The sequence below is a fragment of the Carex rostrata genome, chromosome 4, assembly GCF_964058835.1.
Source record: "Carex rostrata chromosome 4, lpCarRost1.2, whole genome shotgun sequence".
NCBI classification, from domain to species: Eukaryota; Viridiplantae; Streptophyta; class Magnoliopsida; order Poales; family Cyperaceae; genus Carex; species Carex rostrata.
The window spans coordinates 1,820,144-1,845,280 of NC_135921.1; the positions used below are offsets into that span (position 1 = coordinate 1,820,144).

Below are 25,137 nucleotides of genomic sequence, written 5' to 3' on the forward strand. Positions count from 1 at the left end.
ATTTGCCAGTTGTCTATGAACATACACAACTCTATCCTTCATAGCAAACCCAGCCGCCGTAAGGTTGGCAACAGTTGGAATTATATATACTTTTCAGGACACGATACCAACAAAAATCTCAGTCAAGAATTTCCTCGAACACCTTTAGAGCATTAAAACCGGGTGACATTGCGAGCTGACCTTGCCAGTAAATTACACATCATAAACTGGAGCCTCAGTCATCTCGACAACATTCTCCCTTGCATCCATGAATCCGCCTTTGCATTTTCTCAATTAGAGGTAGGAAGACATGTCTACTCGGCTTCTTAATCGCAAGTGGCATTCTGAGATATGATATAGGCATTCTTAATTATCAAAAATAATATTGAAAGTGTAGTAAAATATATTTATATATTGAACGCATTTGGGTATAGAAAATAATATTAACATATTGCTATGCAGAAATCATTACATATATTTGATCGAAATTCTAACATATACATTACGGACGTTCGATCTAATTACAGTATTACACTTGTTGCTGTGAGATAGCCGTGAATTATATGGCCGTGAATATATTTTTTATTCAAAGCGAAGCTCCAGTATTAAAAAAGAAATGGTCAAAGCATTGGACAAGAAGAGAGCCCTATCCCATGCGTCTTTGTTCTCGGACTGAACTTGCCCACATCTGATCCAATATGAATTAACTTTGCCACATCTATCCGGATTTTCAAATCCATTTCCAGGTAAATATAAAAATAAAAAAAATTCATGTCTTATTAGTATAAAATAGGTTGTTTAATTTGTCCTACTTATTTCTTAAACATATTAAATACAAAAATTCCAACAATCCGGGATGTGGTTTCTTAAACTTTTTTTCATGTCTTATAGAGATGAATAGCGGGCTTGACCAGGTGGGCTTTTACCCACTTTCTATCTATTTTTTTTAATTACGGTACAAATAATAATTTCGGCTTTTACCCACTTACTACTTTTCCTTTTTTTTCTTTTCTTTTTTTATTTGAGAACAATAACCTACTTTCTCCAATTTTTGTTCCCGAAGACCCAAGTCAAACCGAGTTTTTTAAAAATATCCAAATTTAAAAATATTTTATTATAAATAACCACATTTTTGTCAAAATTTTATTTTTGCCCAAACCATACAGATTATTTACGGTTTCAATTAAAAATTCAAACCATAAATATTCCTTACAGTTTGAATTTTTTTTTATTTAAAAATTCGGACCGTATATATTATTTACGGTCCGATTTTTTTTTTTTAGCCCAACTTTGCACCTCTGGTTAACATATCAAAACACCTTCAAAAATCATGAAAAATTACCGACATGCATTCTTGACATCATAGAACAAGACTGTGAAGTTTCATACAAAATCTCAGAACAGATCGTGAGATATCGGCTCTCAAAAATTGTCTGAACTTCTGAAGGAGTACTTCTGAGCCCAAATTTGCACCTCTGATTAACATATCAAAACACCTTCAAAAATCATGAAAATTTACCGACATACATTCTTGACTTCATAGAACAAGACTGTGAAGTTTCATACAATATCTTAAAACAGATCGTGAGGTAATGAAACATAACAAAACTGAAAACTCAAACATAATAAAACATAACATAGCTAAACTGAACTAAAACTCAAACATAATAAAACATAACATAGCTAAACTGAACTAAAACTCAAACGTAATAAAACATAACATAGCTAAACTGAACTAAAACTCAAACATAATAAAATATAACATAGCTAAACTGAACTAAAACTATATTAAAAAAAAAAAAAAAAAAAAAAAAAAAAAAACGCTCTATCAATGGTAATCCAAAGGGCTATATCGGTTAGGTGCTTGACAGGCAGAGTGGAGGCATGTAGGCAGGACACTGCAAGGATACCAATTAGTTTCGTTATATTTTATTATGCTTTGAGTTGAGCTATGTTATATATTGTAATCGTTCTTGGGAAGTATTTATACAACAAAAAAACACTACACTAAAACAAGAAAATTAGGAATAGCAATACGACTTGTTCAATATTGGAATGAAATATAATCAGGGTTGAATGCTACATACCTCGACTCTACTTGTCAGTAGTGAAACAGAGAGGACGGTGGCCCTGTTGTCTACCTTGCATTTCATGATTTTTGAAGGTGTTTTGATATGTTAATCAGAGGTGCAAATTTGGGCTCAGAAGCACTCCTTCAGCAGTTTGGGTAATATTTTAGAGTTGATATCTCACGATCTGTTTTGAGATTTTGTATGAAACTTCACAGTCTTCTTTTATGAAGTCAAGAATGCATGTCAATAAATTTTTATGATTTTTGAAGGTCTTTTGATATGTTAACCAGAGGTGCAAATTTGGGCTCAGAAGCACTCCTTCAGCAGTTCGGGCAATTTTTGAAAGCCGATATCTCACGATCTGTTTTGAGATTTTGTATGAAAATTCACAGTCTTCTTCTATAAAGTCAAAAATATATGTCGGTAAATTTTCATGATTTTTGAAGGTGTTTTGATATGTTAACCAGAGGTGCAAAGTTGGGCTCAAAAGCACTTCTTCAGCAGTTCGGGCAATTTTTGAGAGCCGATATCTCACGATCTGTTTTGAGATTTTGTATGAAACTTCACAGTATTGTTTTATGAAGTCAAAAATGTATGTCGGTAAATTTTCATAATTTTTGAAGGTTTTTTGATATGTTAATCAGAGGTGCAAATTTGGGCTCAGAAGAACTCCTTCAGCAGTTCGGGCAATTTTTGAGAGCTGATGTCTCACGATCTGTTTCGAGATTTAGTATGAAACTTTACAGTCTTCTTCTATGAAGTCAAGAATACATGTCGGTAAATGTTCATGATTTTTGAAGGTGTTTTGATATGTTAACCAGAGGTGCAAAGTTGGGCTAAAAAAAAAAAAAAATCGGACCGTAAATAATATATACGGTCCGAATTTTTAAATCAAAAAAAAAAAAATCAAGCCATAAGGAATATTTACGGTTTGAATTTTTAATTGAAACCGTAAATAATCTTTACGGTTTGGGCAAAAATAAAATTTTGACAAAAATGTAGTTATTTATAATAAAATATTTATAAATTTGAGTATTTTTAAAATAATCTGCAAGTCAAAGATTCTTTCATGGATTAGTGTGTAATTAAAAATGCCACTTGCAGAAAAAAGAATTAAAAAATCAATATAGGCCGACCAACCAATTGTATTGAAGATTAGTTTCATGCATCAAATATTGTAATAGAGAGTGGGGACGCTTCTTACTTTACAGTTCACATCACTTTGACACCCACAGACCTTAAAAATAGTTTAATTAGATTCGCAGCTGCTAATCTAACTTCCGTCTCTCTCAATTCATGGTGACTTTTCACTTCTTTTTCTTTCCTATTCACACCTCGCCCCATCAGATTCAGAGTTTTCCTCTCTACATCGATCCCAAATTTTTATTTCTCTCGATATGGCCGATAAATAACCAAAACATAGACAAAAAGAAAAGGACAAGAAAAGACGCGCATGTATGCAACATCTGGTGCGTTTGTAGGGCTGCTATACTAGCTTGCTCTTTTGTTTCTCGATCGAGAGGTATGTCCGTAGTTCCATTTAATTTTTTTTATTTTGCATTTTTATTTAATTAAAAAGTTGTGCTACAATATTGCATCGCAAAACTTTCCATCAGCTGACTTCGCATCTTGATTTTTGAAATATGATATATACAATCACATATTATTGAGGGCTAATTTTCATATTCTTTTATCTTTTCTTAATTCTTATTATACTATTATAGTGACAACAAATTGTTATTGAATGGTTAATTATTAATATAGCATGGTCTACCTATATATCCCAATTCTTAATTAAAAGATCGTAAAATATTTTAAATTTGACAAAATATAATTTTCATACAAAACTTAAATACAATAATTTTAGCAAGCTTACTTATCTAAATTATTATCAAATATCATATTGCAAGTGGGATTTAATCCATCCATGCATAGAAAACTCAGCTTCAATAAGGTTGGCACTAGCTAGGGGCTCTAATGGGCTAACCTTTGAGCCAAATCATAACCAATTAAGAAATTTAAACAACATAACCGGGCCCTGTCCAAACTGAATGGTAGGAGGAAAAACCCGGACCCTTCTAAACCAAACTCAATTTGAAAAGTTCGGACAAAGAAAAATGTCAATATTTTAATTTGTCAGTTTTTAAGAAAAAATTGTTTATTTCTCTACCTAAATGTTAGTATACACAAGTATATACCTAAAAAATAGTATGTATCTGTCAAAATTAGAGCGATAAACCATTTGTTTTGGATGTGGACCAACATTTTTCTTAAAGAGACTATGTATTTTTAAAATTTTTTTAACGAAGGGTAAAATTGGTAATTATAAATTTAATATGAGTTTTAAACTTTTATTTGGAATGACAATAAAATTGGTAAATATGTGATTTTTTAAGATTTAGAAAGATAAATATGACATTATGAAATTTAGAGAGGAAATACATAATTTCGAAGTTTTTAAAGGATATACATGAAATTTGTCCCTAGAAAAAAAAATATAGAATAAATCTGCCGCTTATTATTTTTATGGACATGTGCCAAGGAATAATAGTAATTTTTATTTTAGAAAAAAAATATATCTAAGTTACTTCTGTGATAAAAAAAAAATATATATATATTAGTGCCAAGTACAGAACTTTTATACTTTTTAATATATTTTGAACCGATATATATTATCGCTATAGTTATAGAGGTATTTTTGCCGAGACAATTTTTTGGGAACTATGGTTGCCTTATCATCGTTGTAATTCCAATATCTTACGGACTTAAAACATTTTCTTATAATCGTGCCCTGATAACCAGACACTGACTGCAACTCAAAATCTATTAATTTCTCCTCGATCAGATGCTTAAATGATCAACTGATCAAGCTCTAGATCCTTGATCGAGCCTCAAAATTCCTTATGGATCATGCCACCCTTTATTTGAGTCTTTCAAGCCTATGCCAATCCAACTCATCTGACATCAATACAAATCAGTTGAGATTTTTTAAAGCTTCCAGTAAACACATCACCAATAGGGATGTTCAAACGGTTCGGGATGATTGGTTTTCAACTGAACCGAAAAATTTTGATTTAAATTTTTCGATTTTTCGGATTAAATTAATCAATTCGGTTTAGATTTTTCAAAACCAACTAAACCGAATCGATCAAATTATAATAATTCAAGTATGATTTATATTTTATTTGGTTCAATCATCATTTTCTTTCTTTCATTTTGGTTTGAATATTTTAGAAAATTTAATATTCTGTATAGAATTGAAGAGCTTGTGTAGTAAAATATATATCTTTTGTTAATAATGGTGTCAATAGGTTTAATTCAGTTTGAATCAAAAATCTAAAATTTACTTCGGTTTGTTCAGTTCAATTCTATTTTTGAAAACTGAGAAAAAGTTTGATTTAATTTACTATTTTACTTCGGTTTCAACTGAACTGACGAACACCCCTAATCACCAATTGGTTCCATACATACAATTCCAACAATATTTATGTTAACATATATTTAGAATAATTGTTGTTAATTTTTAATGAATAGAAAACCAATTTTCATAATAGAGAAAATTGAAAATTGTTTATAAAATGATATGGTAGGTTTTATATGATTGCCTAATTTGGATATATATTAACTTTGAACAGTTCACGAATGAATGGATAAATAATAGTACAGTTAAACCCAATTAACTGAGCATGGCTGAGGCGGCCATTCTTGCAGCCCTCCGGGTCCTTGGAGAAACCTTTACTAATGAAGGAGCCAAGCTAGCAATCTCAAAATTTTCAAGGCTTTGCTCAACTTACAAAAACCTTGAAGCAAACATAAACAATATTAGTAGTGAACTTCGGGTGATGCAAGCATTTCTTGATGGGATAGAAATGGACGATCAAAGCAATAAACCTCAAGTAGCTTGGATAAAAGAGGTACATGAGTTGGCAAATCACATTGAAGATATCGTGTCTGAATTTGCATACCTAATTAATAATCAAAAGTTTGATGGAATATCCATTTATGTTACCAAACTTTTTAAAGATCCAAAGTTACTGGTAGACCTTAAACGAGTTGCCTCTCAATTGCTCAAAGCAGAAACAAGGCTTGTGAATCTTGCAAGGATGAAAGAAAGATGGGTGCCGACAACAAATGTCAGTATTGGGGAAAAATCATACTCAAATGAATACTCATATAAAATGGCCATCTCTGCCCATTTCATTGATGAAGATCAAATTGTGGGAATAAAAAATAATAGGGGGAAGTTGACGAGCTGGCTAAATTCTAAAAATCTAGAACTCTCTGTGATATCTGTTTGGGGAATGGGTGGTGTAGGTAAAACAACCCTTGTTACTAATGTTTTCAGGAGAGAGAAAAATAACTTTGATTGTAATGCATGGATTAATATCTCTCAATCTTATACCGTGGATAATATTCTCCAAAATATGATCTCGGAGATTTGTAAAGAAGGGAAAAATAATTCAATCAACACAGGCAATAAGGATCTCAGAGAATTAAAAGAAAACGTGGTCAAACTCTTGAAAGAAAAAAAATATCTAATTGTGTTAGATGATATGTGGGACCTAAAAGCATTTCAAGATATAAGGGACACGCTTGTTAATGACCATCGAGGAAGCCGAATTATGATTACGAGTAGAATTGCAAATGTAGCATCTCTTGCCCCAGAAAGCAATAGGTTAGAGCTAAAACCTTTACCAGAATTAGATTCATGGGAGCTGTTTTGTAAAAAGGCGTTTCCTATTGAAAGAAACCATGAATGTCCACCTCCCTTGAAGAAGTGGGCAAAAGAGATTGTTTCGAAGTGTGACGGGTTGCCATTAGCACTTGTTTCGTTGGGTGGTGTATTATCTTGCTCTGAGAAAACAGAATCTGAATGGAGACGTGTACATGATCAACTAACCTGGGAACTAGAAAACAACCCAAATTTGGATCCACTGAAAAATATTCTTAATCTAAGCTTCAAGTACCTTCCAAAATACCTCAAGAATTGCTTTCTACATTGTAGTTTGTTTCCTGAGGATTTTTCCCTTCCAAGAAAAAAACTACTAAGGCTTTGGATAGCCGAGGGCTTTATACAACAAAAAGGGAGAAGCACATTAGAAGAGGTGGCAGAGGGTTATCTCATGGAGCTCATACATCGCAGCATGTTACAAGTTGTACAAAAAAATTCTTTTGGTCGAGTAAAGTGGTGCCAAATGCATGATACATTGAGAGAGTTGGCCATCTCTTTATGCAAAAGAGAAAATTTTGGATTGATACATGAGGACAACAAGTCAGAAAGTGCCTATGGTTCTACTCGTCGGCTCTCAATAATCAATCTAAGGGAGACAGTCAAGCATGATGTTTGTCTACCAAAACTCAGAACTTTTTTGTCATTTGACAATGATGTGCCCTCATCTTCTTTGCTATCCATGATTTTTGATAAGTCAAGGTATCTTACTGTTGTGGATTTAGAAGGCTTGCCAATTGAAACGGTTCCAAATGCAATTGGGGATTTGTTCAATCTCCACTATTTGGGTCTGAGAGAAACAAAGGTTAAATCTTTACCAAAATCTATCAAGAAACTTCAAAACTTGCAAACACTAGATCTCCTTTTATCTCATATACAAACACTACCAGATGGTATATCTGAGCTAAAAAAGTTACGACATCTATTTGCTGAGGTGGTGATAGATCCTACATATAGGTCATTTCGGACTCGTGCTGGAATCTCTTTACCTAAGGGCATATTTTACCTGAAAGATCTCCAGACTATACAGGCATTAGAATCAAATGCTATGGTAGTAAGAGAACTGGGTAATTTAACTCAACTGAGAAGCATCCGAATATGGAATGTGAAAGAAAACCACTCAGTAGAGTTATGTAAATCATTATCAAAGATGAGTTCCCTTTCCTACTTGTCTATTTATGCAAGCGATGAGAAAGACATTCTCCAATTGGAAGGCCTGCACCTCCCACAACTTCAGAAGTTAGGTCTCAGAGGGCAACTAAAAGAAACCATGCTTGAATCACCTTTATTCAAAATATCTGGGAATAGCATCCAATCGCTATGTCTTTTGTGGTCTCAATTACAAAATGATCCTCTGCCATCTTTTTCCCATTTCAGAAACCTCACGTTCTTGAACCTCACAAGAGCATATGAAGGGCAACAACTAATTTTTCAATCAGGGTGGTTTCCTAAATTGAAGAGATTGGAATTGGTACTAATGCCTAATCTGATTCATGTGGAGATGGAGCAGGGCACCATGGAGGGCCTTGAAGAGATTTGGTTGGATATACTGGAACAGCTAGTGGAGGTCCCAAAGGGCATCGAGTACCTCGTTTCCCTCAAGTTGATGGGCTGCACTGATATGCCTGTTGATTTTGGGGGTTTAGCTAAAGGAATTCACCAACTATTTCATTTCACCTGTCGTGTTTTCTAGCTGGCAGCCAATATCACATTCAATGATTTGAGTGCAAGGTATACCTCCACTTATATATATATTTTTTTTTTTCATTTTGCATTCTGAAACTTGTGCCTATAATTTTTTCATCATGAATATTTTATGTAATGAGATTACAAGAGCTTGTGAAACAACAAAATAACTCCTTTTGTTATTATTTTGCAAAATATATATGTTGTATGTTTTTGTAATAAATAAGTTTTTCCACAAATAAATTTTAAATTACCATGATCTATTTTATTGCTACAAATTAGTTATAGATTTTTTTTTGCTATTTTGAATACACTCAAACTGATTAGACCATGTTGCAATTCCACCATGTTTTTTTCTTTGAAGTTTACCTTCTATATTTTTTCACCCATGCATTAATTAATTAAATGTTCTTCACATGAGAGATACTCTAGCTTAGAAATTATTATTGGCTGTATATTAAATAATCGGTATAAAATAACCACTATTTTACATTTATTTTTCAAGTTCCCTTAAAACTCCTCGATTGAGAAATATGTGCTCAATTTCATATCGCAGGCCTTTCACACATTTAAATTTCATGCAGCATCAATTAGTCCGGAGCTATTTGTTTAAGAAGGTTGTTATTATGTAATGAATAATATTTTGTTGTGTGTTTTTCTTTCCAGTTTGGATTAAAATAAAGTTGAGTCTTTGTTCCTTGTAGTACTTATTTTTGGCAAACATATGTGATTTGCTAAGTTGTAGGCTTCATACTACCATAGCAACTTGCGATATAATTTTCAATTCTGAGCGCACTATTCAGGAAATTCATGACTCAAGGAACTTTGTTTTGTGTTTGCTTTGTGTATTATTTTTATTTGGAATTGATTTTGATGATTGTAAATTTACTACCATGCATGGTATGCTTTACTAATTGGTGATAAACATTTGGAACTTTGATTATAAATTTAGTTCAGTGACCTTATAAATAATCATTTCTCGTATATCAATAGTAGTAGTAGTAATAGTATTGTTGTTGTTGTATTTTTTTTGTACTGGTGAGGAAAGAATGTATAAATATTGTAACTTTCTCACTACGATGAGCAATTTATTGACCAGAAGGGGAAAAAACTACTAAACTTCATAACAATATAACTCTTGCAAATATGCCCCTCAGAGTCTGAGAAATAACAAACTATGTTTGCCTCCTTGCCAATGTTTAAAATTTGCATGAAAGAGTATTACGCCTACTACAGAACTTTAATTAATGTTGTTGCCTAGTTCTATTTAACTTTTTCAGATTGGGATGAAGGGTTAAATGGCTGGTAACAATCTTGTAATTTTTATTTGATTTGTGTATTATTATTTGCTTGGAGTATTTTTAATTTTACTTTGATATTGATATTTGCAAGTTTAACAGCCCGTTCACATATACTATATATGTATGCATGCTATTGTACAGCTTTAATGTGGTTGTATGCTAAACATTTTTAACTGTTAGTGATGATTTCAGTACATTATCCTAAAGAAATAATCATTCATCATTTTGTTTTCTTTTTAGTAATGATAAGGAGGACGAATATTAATATATATAACATGAAAACTTTCTCAACTGTGACGAGGAATTGATAGCTTGAAGGGAAACTAAATTGCAGTGAACTACATTATATTGTGATTCATGCAAATAAAACTCTAAACTTGAGGTCTACATTATTTTATAAAAAAAATCAGTGTGTAATAGAAATAAAAACACATTATGTTCCTCCTTAATAGGGTTTGAAATTTTCATGATTGAAGTCTGGTTTACCTTACCAGGGTTTGACATAAAATTTAACGGTACTTTCACTCTTTGGACTGTTTTCCATATGCATGGGAAATAGGATCTCCAATTACATAGGAATAACTTAAATTCTTCCATTTCACAACTGTACCATGAGATTACCTATTATAATTTGAAATTATTTTCTGGAATTCAAACAAAAAAATGTTGCAATTACCTTGATCCTATATAATTTGAAATTATGAGAATTTCTAATTTGTTTGGCACGGTAGTGCTACATGATAAAATATGTCATATTTTCCTTATATATAGTTTTTGACTTTTGAAGAGGAAGTATTGTCTCTTCTTCTTATTCACCATCAACTATAAACTAATTAACAAAACAAAAGAAACACCTTCATTAATCATTATTTTGTTATATTTAAAAGCATAATAATATTTACCAAAATACTGCCTTAGTTGACAATGGCATTACGTACTGCAGTTTTGTTGACAAAATTAGAGTTGATTTCTGCAATTCATTATTTAGTGATGATCAAAGATTCAAAATAAAATGCAGAACGCTTTAAATTGATTTTTCCAAAACATGTCAGTGATATGTTCTCATCAGGTAGTTTACAGTTGCTGAAAAAAAAACATATATATATATATTATAATCACAAACAGAAAGAGCTGAAATATCAGGTCTTTACATTGGTCCTGAATTCTTCATTGTTTATGAATGGGTGTGTTATCCATTTTGTTGAGTAGAGAATCGAATTAAATAAGCCAATGTGGCTCAATCGATTCAATGTTCAACTTGGCCCAGCCTGCTTGAGGTGGATGTGGAAACCACTTGGAAACAGTACGGGGCTACAATAAACTATAAAAAAAGGTGAAACATTTAGCAGTTATAGGCACTATATGATATTTTGTAAAGCATACATACAGCAGTTATAGGCACTATAAGTTGGGTCTTTACATTGGTCCAGAATTCTTCATTGTTTCTTGAAGGGTTGTGTTATCCATTTTGTTGAGAAGTATAAAATGCAAATTAAATAAGCCCATGTAGCCCAATCGAGTTAAAGTTCAACTTGGCCCAGCCTGCCTTAGGAGGAAACCACTAATAGATTGTACGGGACTCCAATAAATTATAAAATTCTCTGAGCTCAAATTTAGTACTTTCAAGTTTCAAGCCGTTGCGGTAAAAAATACGTCGTACGGGACTCCAATAAATTATAAAAAGGTGAAACATTTAACAGTTATAGGCACTATATGATATTTTGTAAAGCATACATACAGCTATGTGTGTCCGTGACTGTGCTATTAGCCTATTACTATACATGCGAAGATGCATATACAATTAAACCCGATTTTTTTATTAATATCCAAAAAATAAATAAAATTTTAAAAAATATCCAAATCCCGAGTGAATTTTGAAAACTATCCAAACCGGTTATCCAATAACCGGATTTGGGACCAATTTTCAGTTAATGGATTCCCGGACTCAAAACAATATATCCTGTTAACCATTAACCGGAAAGTTATTTTTTTTTTTTTTAAAATAACATATCCGGTTAATGGTTAACCGGACTTGTATTTTTTTTTTTTTTTTGTATTGAAATATTAGAAATGTTGAATATATTTCTTTAAAAATAGATGAAATACAATATAATTTGATTTATTAGAAAGACTGCAACAAATAACCCGGATCAATATTTTTCAGGCCGGATTTTTCGCGGTTGTAAGAAAAATTAATATATTTATTTATGTGTTATTGGAAAAAAATAAAAATGCTTAGATTATGAGTTATTGATCCTGGTTCAAAAGTCACTTCTATGTAATCTAGAAAATATTGTGATCCTTCTAGGACATTTAATTTATGAAAAGTTCTATCTATTTTAATAATTCTTTTTAATAACAATATTAAATAACTTAAAGTTTTTGTTTTTTTTCAAAAATAGATACAATTTTTCATAAATTAAATGTCCTAGAAGTATCACAATATTTCCTGGATTACATAGAAGTGACTTTTGAACCGGGATCAATAACTCATAATCTAAGCATTTTTATTTTTTTCCAATAACACATAAAGAAATATATTAATTTTTCTTACAGCCGCGAAAAATCCGGCCTGAAAAATATTGATCCGGGTTATTTGTTGCAGTCTTTCTAATAAATCAAATTATATTGTATTTCATCTATTTTGAAAGAAATATATTCAACATTTCTAATATTTTAATACAAAAAATAAAATAAAAAATTTCTGCTTTTAAAAAAAAAAATACAAGTCCGGTTAACCACTAACCAGATATGTTATTTTTAAAAAAAATAATTATATATATATATATATATATATATGAGTACGGCTAACGCGCTTCCTCTAGCATATGGGCCGAAATGCTTCCGGTGGAAATTTGAAATTTCAAAATCCAAAATGTCAATCTGAACCGTTCATCTTCTTCTCCATATTAATATCTGCTTGGAGACCAAATTTTACATTTTTCTGAAATTTTTTACTATTTATTAAGCCATTTTGAAAATCGCTGATCCAACGGTAGCTTCTGATTTTTACTGTTTGGTAAGCCACCGTTGGATCAGCAATTTTCAAAGTGGCTTAATAAATAGTAAAAAATTTCAGAAAAATGTAAAATTTGGTCTCCAAGCAGATATTAATATGGAGAAGAAGATGAACGGTTCAGATTGACATTTTGGATTTTGAAATTTCAAATTTCCACCGGAAGCATTTCGGCCCATATGCTAGAGGAAGCGCGTTAGCCGTACTCTATATATATATATATATATAGGGCTTGGCTACGGTGCTATGGGTAGCTAAGAGGCCTCCCATGCTATGGCTTAATATTTGACTTTTCAAAATTCTAACGGTTGATTCGAACCGTTCATCTTGTTCTCCATATTAATATGTGCTTGGAGACCAAATTTTACATTTTTTGGAAAATTTTTACTATTTTTTTAGATTTATTGAAAATCGCTGTTTTTCAGACAAATCTGGACCATAAAAAACAGCGATATTCAATAAATCTAAAAAAATAGTAAAAAATTTTCAAAAAATATAAAATTTGGTCTCCAAACACATATTAATATGGAGAACAAGATGAATGGTTTGGATCGACCGTTAGGATTTTGAAAAGTCAAATATTGAGCCGTAGCACGGGAGGCCTCTTAGCTACCCATAGCATATTAGCCAAATCCTATATATATATATAACTTTCCGGTTAACCGGATATATTTTTTGAGTCCGGAAATCCATTAAGCGGAAATTTATCCCAAATCCGGTTAATGGATAACCGGTTTGGGTAGTTTTCGAAATTTCCTCGGGATTTGAATATTTTTAAAAAAATTATTTATTTTTTGGATATTAATAAAAAATCGGGAATTAAACATAGCTTGAATATCCAGTTCAGAGAAAAAATTAAATATGTCATTAAAACAATAATTGGAACTTTCAGTAGGTTAACAAACAAAAACATTGATAAAATGCATATTTAAATTCCCAATTATTTAATTAATAATCTAGGTTATTGTGCCAACCTAATTTTTGCAATGGTATTAGTGTCGCACAGTATCGAGCCTAACTACAATATTCAACTGTTGGAGCACAAAACAGACAAACCAGCCATCAGTGTAGAAATGAACCAAATATTTATGTTCAGTAATGAAAATTGGTTTTATTTTTCTTTACTATGATAAAATTCTCTGAGCTCAAATTTAGTACTTTCAAACCGTGGCGATCAAAAATACATTGGTGGTCCATCATATAAAATTTTCATGTTGTGTATGAAGTCAATTTTACCGTATTCATAGCAGTTTACTCTAAACTATATAGAAAATCACATATAAGCACATAAATTTTGAATATATATGGAGGCCAATAACCCTTTTCAATATACATGTATCCGCCTCTGAACTAAGAGCATCATATATGGGACAGGTGCTCATATTGATAACACTATTTCTTTTATTAACACAACACCTTCAAATAATTTTATTGTTTAGACAAATTTACCCTTCATTAATTATTTCCTTTTAAAATTAAATCTTTCACTTATATTGATGTCTATCAATATTTCCTTCGATATTTATTTTTCTTTTGTAAAACTATAAATTGTAGATGCATTACCATATATATGGCTTTATAGTAAAAGTAAAATGATTAACAATAAATTCATTAGATGAAATATCATGTTTTGTATGTGACCTTCTATTCTGTTCTTTCTCCACAAAAACAATTGTCTCGATTCTTCAATCAACACCATAATTGAATTATTGAACTTCAATCCCGTCCAAAAACAGAAATTATATATTTTTTTTCAGTTTTATTGAGATACACGTATAGATTTAAAAGTGCATAATTAGAAGAATAACTAAAATAACCTCAAGCAATATAACTGTGTTATTTCGGATCAAATAAAATACAAGAGTAGAACTAGGTTGTTCTTAAGTTTGTCAAAAAATTTGATGAGCTTAAATTCAAAATTTATCAGATTGTCTTCAAACGACGAATTTAAAGTTCCAAACCATTAACACAGATCAACTTCACAAGTGATATATTTAATGTCAAATTTTAATTTTTCAGATTAATTTAGTATAAAGTCAAAAGGTAAAAAAAATAATTTATGAGTTAATTTTTATTATTTTTGTATTGCTTGACTTTATACTAATTTAATTCAAAATGTTATAAATTTGATATGGAAACGCATCACTCGTGAAGTAAATCATCTTGAACAGTTTGGACTTATTATTTGAAGTCAATCCGATAAGATTTGGAGTTAAACTTACCAATAGATTTGGTGAAGTTAAGATCAGCTAGTTCTACTCAAAATACATATACTAAATTATTTATTAAATTTGTTAAAAAAAAAAAAGAGCAAGATAATAGATTGGTTCATTCTCCTGTCAATCAATACTTACGATTTTAGATAATTTTTTTCCTCTTTTAAAAGGTTAACAAAATTAGAAGAGACGATTCAACAATTATAGAAATTAATAAGTAATAAATGATCATAGCATATAATTTGCATAAAGAAAAGATATAACAACTACAATAATAATTATGAGGGGATAAAATTGACCATTCTATAAAGATATTTGAAAATGTTGTGTTAATAAAATAAAAAAGTGGTGTTAATATCACTGCCCATATGGAACCAGTTGGTGACCCTAGTATGAATGCATGGCAATCATAATTTTTCAATATTGACAATTAATGAAAATTTATTTTAGGACTGCTGGTTGCTTATTTAAGGAAAAATATCTTTCCTAGCTGATTGTGTACTGGTATTGTTGAAATTCTTCATTGCATTGAATGTCAAATTGTCAATATGACAATTGAATTTTCCAGTTATCCAATTAAGAGATATCTGCACAAATTCTTCCAAATCAGTACGGTACTCATTTAACCTTTCCCAATCTAGTAACTAGTTTCACAATGCAACAACTTTTTTTAGTTTTTCTAATTAATTGAGGGTTAATATTTAAAAAATTGTATGAACATGTTGTTCCATGGTAAACAAATGTCAGTCTCTATCATATTTCTTCCACATATAATAAATTAGTTATGATTAATAATCCAACTAAAATTAGATAGCAATAATAGAGACCCAAATAAACATTCTTAGTGCATTGCATACAGCAAAGGTGTCAAGTTTCTTTTTACATAATTAGATGAACCTGCTGCAATCCCTGAAACTTGTTTTCTTCTTAATAGGAGTGAACATTGTCACATGCACCAACAAAAATTGGAAGGGCCCATTTTTTTTCTAGTGTACTAGCTGTCCCCATACAGCATATAATTGCATATGACCCTCTGGCCTCTGCAGTTTATACTTTATAGTACTATAGAGAACCAAATCACCAATAGTTTTTATTGAAAAAATATATATATATATCAACAAATTTGACTATAAAATTTGTATTTTTATTGATTTAGAGTTTCTTTGGTTGTAGAAGAATTACATCATATTTTGACAAAAATGATATATAATTTGGTTTGGTTTATTCCTTTTTTCTTTAGCATTGTAATGGTTGAGCAAGTTGCTTTTTGAGTATGGTTATCATTCCATTATCTCTTCCACCAAATATATATATATATTGAAAAATCCACTTGGAATATGAGAGAGTTGAAAAGGCTTTCTGGTAAGAAAAAAGAAAAGAAAAGGAAATTTTTCTTTTTTATATTAAGAGATGCCAGAATCTTCCAACCTGGTTCTGCAACTGGTGCGGTGGGTGTTGTTGCAATTAACTATATATGATCACAAGCATTTATTGAATGAACCTGGTGTCTGAGTTTTGACTAACGGAAACATCTGATTCCTACTCTAAATAGTGTGCTCTTGTTGTATCAAGTGATGGTATTATTTGAGAGGCATGAGTCAAATACTCAAATCACTAGGCTGAGTGACTGAGTGATCTATTTTTGTTTTAATTTAATTTCTTGTTTTGAGAGCCTTAGTACCATCATGTATTATTTTTTAATCATCTCCAGTTCCTATAATATTTCTTCAGTAAAATCCACCAAGAATCCTAATTTTTTTTTTTTATTCACTGCAATTAATACAGCAAATCAAATATTTTTAGTAAGAAAAGCAGAATTGATACATTTATATATTTTTCAAATTTTGCTAGTTAAGATTCTAATTTTTTTTTATTCACTACAATTAATATAGCAAATCAAATATTTTTAGTAAGAAAAGCATAATTGATATATTTATATATTTGTCAAAATTTGCTAGTTATTCCCCCATTTGTTTATTTTCAACATATACTATGGGCAATTAATTAAGACAACAATCATAACATTTATTTTATTTGCAATGAATTATCATTGTAAACTTAGTTATAAAAAATGTAGTGAATTGCTAGTGGATTCTACAAATTATGATTGTAGAGGGATTAGACAAATATCCCAAAATGATGGCGTAATGGTCGGTGATGCTGCCAGATCAAATGACAAATCATTAAAATACAAAATGGAGGTGCTAACTTCTATTTACTGTTCAGTATTCTAATTTTGAGTTTTTGACACTAGTTCACTGTTACAAGTTGACCCAAAAATTTATACTCCTTCGGTTTTTGTGTAACATAGAAAATAATATTGTTTCACTGTTATTAAGATAAATGGAAAAGAATAGTACACTAAAAAAATATTTATTTTATTCATTTTTTTTTCGTTTTCAATGAATGGGTTGCTAATTATCAATTTGGAATTCAGGCTTTCTAGACTTCTTATTCTGTGGAAATTAAGCCGATTGATGTTTCAGACATTAATGATACTTTTTATTAAAAGACATTAATGACGGCCATTTTTATTAATACCCCAAAAATAAAACATTTTTACCAAAATAACCTGAAAATTGGTTTTTTTTTTAAATCTAACCAGACTGCCAGGATCACTGGCGGTCCACTTCCATATCAGACCGCCAGGGATCTGGGCGGTCCACTATGGACCAGACCGCCAGTGATCCTGGCGGTCCACTATGCTGCATATAATCCCTCTCTCCAGCACACAGTATCATATTAAACCACAGAGAAGAAATATTTTGGCGATTTTGGCGATTTTGGCGATTTTGAAGCGATTTTAGGCGATTTAGAGGCGATTGTTACAGGTATTTTATTTTTTATTTAATTATTTTCTGTTTAATTTTTAATTAAGAATTATTATACCCGCAGTCTGTAAAAAGTATAAATTAGTCTTTAATTAATATTATAATTAACTTTTAAATTGCAAAAAATAATGAATCTATTATACTGTAATTCTTATGAATGTTTTTTTTTAAATGTAGTTTGTTAAGGACAAAATGCTGGTTGCACTGTACGTGGGCGGTAGGCTAACTAAGGGTGTAGAGGGCGTGTATTACTCGAAAGATGCCTCATTCGGCTTGCAGGTTAATGAAAGAACCACATTTATTGAACTTAAGCAACTAGTATATGAAAAGACTGGTGTGAATCCCAACCGGTATGACTTAGAATTGGCTACCCGAATTGACACACAACGGGCTGGGGCGGGTAGACCTTACTTTGTGAGTTTTCCTATAACAGATGAGGAGTTGTGGAAGGTTGTGTACCAACAATTTGAGTCTAGGGGGGTCGCGATGATAGACTTATATTCCAGGAGGGTTCCCCAGGCCGGGGCTAGACCTTTTAGTGCGACTGGGGCTGGACCTTCTAGGGCTCCCCCTGCTGGACCTTCAGGTTATGACAACTCCCCTCATGACAGCCAGGGGTACCACCACTCCCCTCATGACAACCCGGGGTACCATAACTCCCGTGAGTTAACTGAAGTTGTACCCCCACCACCACCACCCAGACATGCGCCCATAATCCCTACATTTCCAGCTATACCAGAGTCAGTACCAATACAGTTATCCGTTAATCGAAATGATACTAATATTGATGTTGATGCTATTGATGCCATACCGGAAAGAGAAATGGAAACTGGAGATGAATACCAAGGAATTTGGGAATCTGATGACTTATCAGATGGTGATGCAAATGTACCAGGTTTGTCCAGGGAAGAAAAATTCCCAATCAGGGGTCGGGGGAATAGGCATCATGTCGCCACATTCAACGATACCACAGCTTTTGAAGAGGCTGACATTAGTTTCTTTGGTCCTCGTGTTGTATACAATCGTGAACTTGCCCCAGGGCAAGTCTATACCAACATAGATGAACTTGTAAAGAAAATCTATGAGACTCATGTTCACAGCAACTGGGAATGTATATTACAAAAAAGGGAATCAAAAAGATTGGTTGTGATATGCAAAAATGCCCCTCGTTGCGAGTTTCGCCTTTATGCAACCCCTGCGGGTTCGAGGGAAGCATGGATAATTAAAAGAGAAATTTATATATATCCCCATCAAAACTTCTCTTTTTAGATATATCCCCATCACAACTCTAAATTTAGTTATATCCCCATCAAAACTAAATGATTTTATTTATATCCTCATTTCTTCATTTAATCTCTTAAAATTTAAAATAAATATTAATAAAATATTTAAAAGACTGTTTTGCCCTTTATCAAAATTACAGTCCTGATTCCTCATCTTTCTTTCTCCCGCCAAACCATTTCTCTAGGTGACGTTGCCCCTTCCTCTCAATTCTTCTCCGCACACTCTAATTCTTCATCTACGGAATGAACTTTTTCTTTGGGTTTTCTAAATTTAACAACAAATAATTCATCTACGGTATGCATGGGTTGCTGTGCTTCTAAGTCTCAAAAGCAATTCCTGTCCAACTTGCCTCTCAGACTACTAGTAAGTTCAGAAACATTATTTTGTTATGAGTTTCAATTAGACAATTTACTATTTACCGAACTTAGAAGCCAAAAAAAATTGGTTTGACCGTTTGCTGTCGTCCTTATTCTGAAAATTTCTGTCTCCTAATAACTATCTGTCTTTACCTGATATTAATCAAGTCAATTACATCTATTGGGTTGAATTGTTCTAATGCAATTGTCAATGAAATACGAAAGAGGGCTGGATTTATCAGAATTATTTTTGTTCATGGTTTATTGAAGTAATTCATGTTCTGAGCTCCGGCAATTGAAGGCTTATTGAAGCAGTTCATGTTCAAATGCCTATTTGCAGGAGGAGTTTTATCTCGCACTGTTTAAGGACAAGAAAAAAAAAGATAATCTCTTTGCAAATAGGGTGAATTTTGAGTCTATTTGTACCCTTTCGTTTTTCTAAATTTAACAGCAAATAATTCATCTGCGGTGTACACTTATTTATATCCCCATTTTTTTTTTTGTACTAAATCCAACTTTTTCATTATTGTCACAGCTTTTTTTATATGATCGAGATTATAAGAGTAAAACTGGAACAAGAATTTTTCTGTTTTATTTGAATTTCACAACCAGGTGAATTTCAAAGGGTCAAGTTGTTGTCATTTGACTCTACTTTTCTTTGAATTTGATGAGGAACAAGGTTTTTAAATGTGAGAATCATACAAGAGTACAGATGATTTACCTCGGAGAATAATTAACATGGGCTACTGGTATTACAAGACACAGTACTAATACGGCTATGATCGGTACTGAAATAACATGGCATGTGCTGGAGGCGGACTGGGATTTTACTGATCCAATTCACAAATCACCAATCAGATGTGAAATGATAGTGCTGGTACAAAAATTGTTTTTTTGTTTGTTTCATGCAAAATGTAAATTTCTGTTTTTTAAGGTGTCAAACTAGAAGATAGGCAAAAAACAAAGGGACAACTTGTTATACCAGTCACACTATATTGTCAGCACTACCAACAAAAAAAAACAGAATGGATTACTTCCTAGCACCTAAACAAGAGAGATAGAGACAGAGGCATCGACCATGCTGGTGGTGCCAGCAAATAAAAAAAATATTCTAATGATATTGCAATATCATTATAAAAACAAATTAAGGATCATCAAGAGAGCACATAATCTGACATGAATGTCAACCTAATATCCAGATAAATGAATTCTAGCAATTAGACCAGATGTAAGAAATGAACTTCATATTTTGTGATTTTTTTTTTTGTCCGAATTTTTTTTTGGAAAAACATTACAGTTCATCCTTTTATTGGCCTAATAAGTGAGCTGATAGACAAGGGCTCAATATGGCACATGTGCTTTGTAATTGATCAAAGAGCGCAAGAACTGAACAAAAGAACAAACAAACTCAATTGATTAAAATCTCAGAAAATCGATACAAATGGCGTAACTGTCAAGTCTTAGGTGGAACTCATACAATCACTTCATAATTCGCTAAATTGACTCCACAAGTACATTCCTTATTTATACACGATCCTAATGCAACAAAAATCACTAAATTTGGTTTACTACGTCTCTCTATTTAGTATTTACTGATAGGAGTCTGACCAGCCGTCTCCAGCCCCTTTCCTCATCTCCTTCAACGATCTCTGACTGGATCTTCTATTTTTTTTTTTTTGCGAGCTTGGTAGTGACTACGATCTCTGACTGGGTCGAAATCAGAAGGGAGATACTGGAGATGTAGTAACGATACTTTCCGTATGGAATTAGTGGGAAAGAAAGATGAGTAGTAGGACAGTAATTATGATGAGGGCAAAACAGTCTTTTAAATATTTTATTAATATTTATCTGAAATTTTAAGAGGTTAAATGAAAAACTGGGCATATAAATAAAATCATTTAGTTTTGATGGGGATATAACTAAATTTAGAGTTATCATGGGGATATATCAAAAAAGAGAAGTTTTGATGGAGATATATATAAATTTCTCTAATTAAAAAGTGTGAACCACCTCATACATGCAAGTCTGCCTCCACAAGGACAGACCATTCAAATCTGACAGCATCACTAATTGCCGATGCAATTGAGGCAGACATTAAGTTGGACCCATCGATGAGCATCAAGGCGGTGGCTATGGCCGTCAGACACAAATACATACATGTAATCCCAAAATATAACAGGTTGTGGAGAGGTCGTGAACTTGCGATTTGCAGAATATTCGGTAGTTGGAAGGATTCATACAACTATCTGGCACCATTGCTCCAGGCTATGGCAAGTACAAATCCCGGCACTGTATTTCAGCGGTGGCATGACCCCATTTATGACAAGAATGGAGTACTAATAGAGGGAGTTCAACAATTCAAGGGCATAGCATGGGCTTTTGGTCCTTATATCCAAGCTGTGCCATTCATCTGATTCTGGCAGAAGTGAGCCCGGAGTGACTTCAGAGAAATACAGTAAGTAGAAGACCGGGCCTCTTCCTCCTCCCCCTTCTTCTTGTTGAACTTCTTCTGCAGCTGATTCGGATGACACCCTAACAACTCTGGTATCATCCTCTGCAGGTCTGGATGGTCTGAGACGCCACCTATGGGCTCGCCATCGATAGGCAATCCCCACAAGGCGCTCACATCGCCGAGGATGACTGTCATCTCCCCAGGCGGGAGATGAAATGTATGCGTCTCAGGTCGCCATCTCTCCGCTAGACCGTGCTTCAGATACGGATTGATATTACTCTGTGGCATCATGGCAATCTGATACAACCCAAGCTGCAAGAGGCATTGGATCATCAACGGATGGGGAACAAACGGAATCTCAGACCTGCGGTGCCTCACCGTAAGTAAGCCATCGTCCTGTATTTATTATAAATTTCTGAGACTCAAATCGTGTTATTTTTTTACTAATGTGTACATTACGCATAATAATCACGTACCTCAAGAGATGCCAATGAGACACGGTGCTTGACATGATGGGTCCACATAAGAGGACTGAAGGTGTCAGGATCGTGGCAGCGATAACTAGGCTCGGCCTCAGACGACTGACCCGCTGCAGTCGGATGCTCAAATCCTGCTCCATCTCCAGCCATATCCTCATCAGACGACGGGCCCACTCCACCCGGACCCGCTCCAGGCGTAGGCCGTGGTCCCCACCGTCTAGATCTAGGCATACTACATTTACAAAAAAAAAATATTAAACAGTTCAAAAAATAAAATATTATGCATATGTGTATGGGTATGCCAAAAAATAAAATATTTGATATATATACGAAGTGATGTCGTAAATTTTTATAACTTTGATTTTTTTTATTTTTATTTTTTTGGTGAACTATATGTATAATATACGCATACACAAACACTTATTTCTAGCATATTCAAAAATAATACAGTACTAAATAATACACATACCCATGTTCAACCTAAATACCAGGAATTTAAAATTCATAAAATCCAAATACATTACTAAATAATACAGTACCGTCGAGTCCATAGAATAAGGTAACATAAAATTCATACAGCAACAACCAGTTCACATAGCAATTATACAAACCGTTACAGTTAAAAACATAAAATACTACAATAACATACAATTGGGGTCTAAGCCTTACGAGATGAGGAGCTTGCTCCCTTTTTTTCCTCAGCCCGACGGACGCACGCAGGACACTCCCACGTAGTGAGACGAGCGTCATTCAGCAGATCTGCATGCGGGTCCATGCAATTGGGATGAACAACTTTGCCACATTTATAACAGAAGAACATATCCACCATATCTCCCTTCACCTCACATAAGCAGCACTGTCCCCATCCAGGTGGAGGGACCCTGTCCACCCAGCCTTCCATCAGCATTTTTCTAATTTATGGATCAAGAGTGCTCAGAAATTCTTTATTATTTTTGGGTGAAAACAATATTTCCAAATTCCTCATCGCGTAGGCTTCAGCCGTCCAAAAATTATTAATGAGTGCTATTTTTGCTTCGCGTTCGGTTTCAGTTCTTCCTCTATTTTTCCCAACTTTGGGTGCCATTATAACTAGGGTTTCAAGTGACAGCAATTGATTAGGAAGGCTAATTATGTGCGTAATTAAATACTAACTGTACAGTAATCAACGACTAATTAGAAAATAATTAGAAAATATTTAAAAAATAATCGACATAAATATTTTAAAAATAATTAAAAGAAATATTTAAAAAATAATTAACTAAATAACATACTTACAATTTTTAAATTTTTAAATTCAAACAACAAGGTTGCATAATATAAAAAAAATTATGATTTTGTTCATCAAAATTCTTAAAAATTATCAATTTTGTTCTTCAAAATTCTTAAAAATTATCAATTTTGTTCTTAAAACCCTAAACTATCAATTTTAGTTTTTAACCGTAAACCCTAACCCTAAATTTTTATTAATAATCCAAAATTGAACCAATTCGACAAATTCGACCATAATTTTACAATTCTAAAGCCGATATCCAATTAATTTTATTCAAATATAGCCCAACAACAAAGTCATGGCCCCAATTCCATACAAATTCGACCAACAACAATCTTACGAACTAAACCAATTAATTTACAGATTCAACCGATTAATTTACAAAACCAACCAATTAACACAATTCATTTACAAATTTAACCAATTAACCCTAACCCTAAACCCTAATCGGGTCGCCTTCCGGGAAAATCAACAACCCGGGAAGGTCACAAGCAATTCATAACGAGTTTTGATTTAGATAATTACCTGAGAGAGCTTGAACACACAACGAGTCAGCGGGTTGCAGTCGGTTTCGAGATCCTTCGCTTCGCCTCCAAACCTTCCCAAAATCACCAAATCACGAACAATGTACCACAAAGACACCACTACGAGAGAGAGAGGGGCAAAAATAGTCAAAATGGGTTAGAGAGAGAGAGGGAGAGAGAGAGGCAGAAAGAGAGAGAGAGAGGGAGAGAGAGAGGCAGAAGAGAGAGAGAGGGAGAGAGAGGGGTTCACCTGGGCGGAGCTGGGCGCGGCGCTGGGCGGATCGCCGTTTTTTTTTTTTTTTTGGGTCTGGTCTGGTTCGCTAAACAGAGAAGAAAGGGAAAGGGGGCGGGGCGGATTCGGATCCGCTGCATTAATCCCCACTGGACCGCCAGGGATCCAGGCGGCCTGGTCCCTACTGGACCGCCCAGGGTCCTGGCGGTCTGGTATGGAACTGGACCGCCAATAATCCTGGCGGTCTGGTTAGATTTAAAAAAAAAAAAAAATTTCAGGTTATTTTGGTAAAAATGTTTTATTTTTGGGGTATTAATAAAAATGGCCGCATTAATGATATAATTGAATAAAATTGAAAAATGCATCTATTTCTGTGACCGTTAAAGCCGATTGCAATGGTCCCTTCGTCTGAATTTTTTTTTTTTTTTTACTTCTAAGGCATGACACATATATCTACATATCATTTTTCAAACTTCAATACGATATATGTTTTTATGTAATCAAACTTGGTTTAACTTTAATCTATAACACAGTTTAAATTACCAATTAAACTCTTAACCACAATTTTCTATAATTTTACACTTCCTTTGTTGCATCTTGTCCATCTCTGTCATGTTCACGTGTATATTGAAAATTAGAGTAAGACTATAGTACTATTGCATATTAGTCTATAGTCCGAGATTTTTATTTTTACCCAAAAAATAAATAAT

General features: G+C 32.9%; 1 protein-coding gene across 1 annotated transcript; it reads left to right on the top strand.

Annotated features, from left to right (window-relative positions):
• The first annotated feature begins 3,270 nt into the window (after window positions 1-3,270).
• Window positions 3,271-9,348, top strand: LOC144552629 (disease resistance protein RPM1-like). The gene is made up of 3 exons (XM_078300618.1): window positions 3,271-3,573; window positions 5,687-8,511; window positions 9,023-9,348. The coding sequence occupies exon 2, from the start codon at window positions 5,738-5,740 to the stop codon at window positions 8,471-8,473; it is 2,736 nt and encodes a 911-aa protein (XP_078156744.1). The 5' UTR covers window positions 3,271-3,573; window positions 5,687-5,737; the 3' UTR covers window positions 8,474-8,511; window positions 9,023-9,348.
• The last annotated feature ends 15,789 nt before the right edge of the window (window positions 9,349-25,137 follow it).

Bases quoted from the DNA above. Each gene is read 5' to 3' on its own strand.
- LOC144552629 (XM_078300618.1), top strand. From the start codon at position 5,738: ATGGCTGAGGCGGCCATTCTTGCAGCCCTCCGGGTCCTTGGAGAAACC.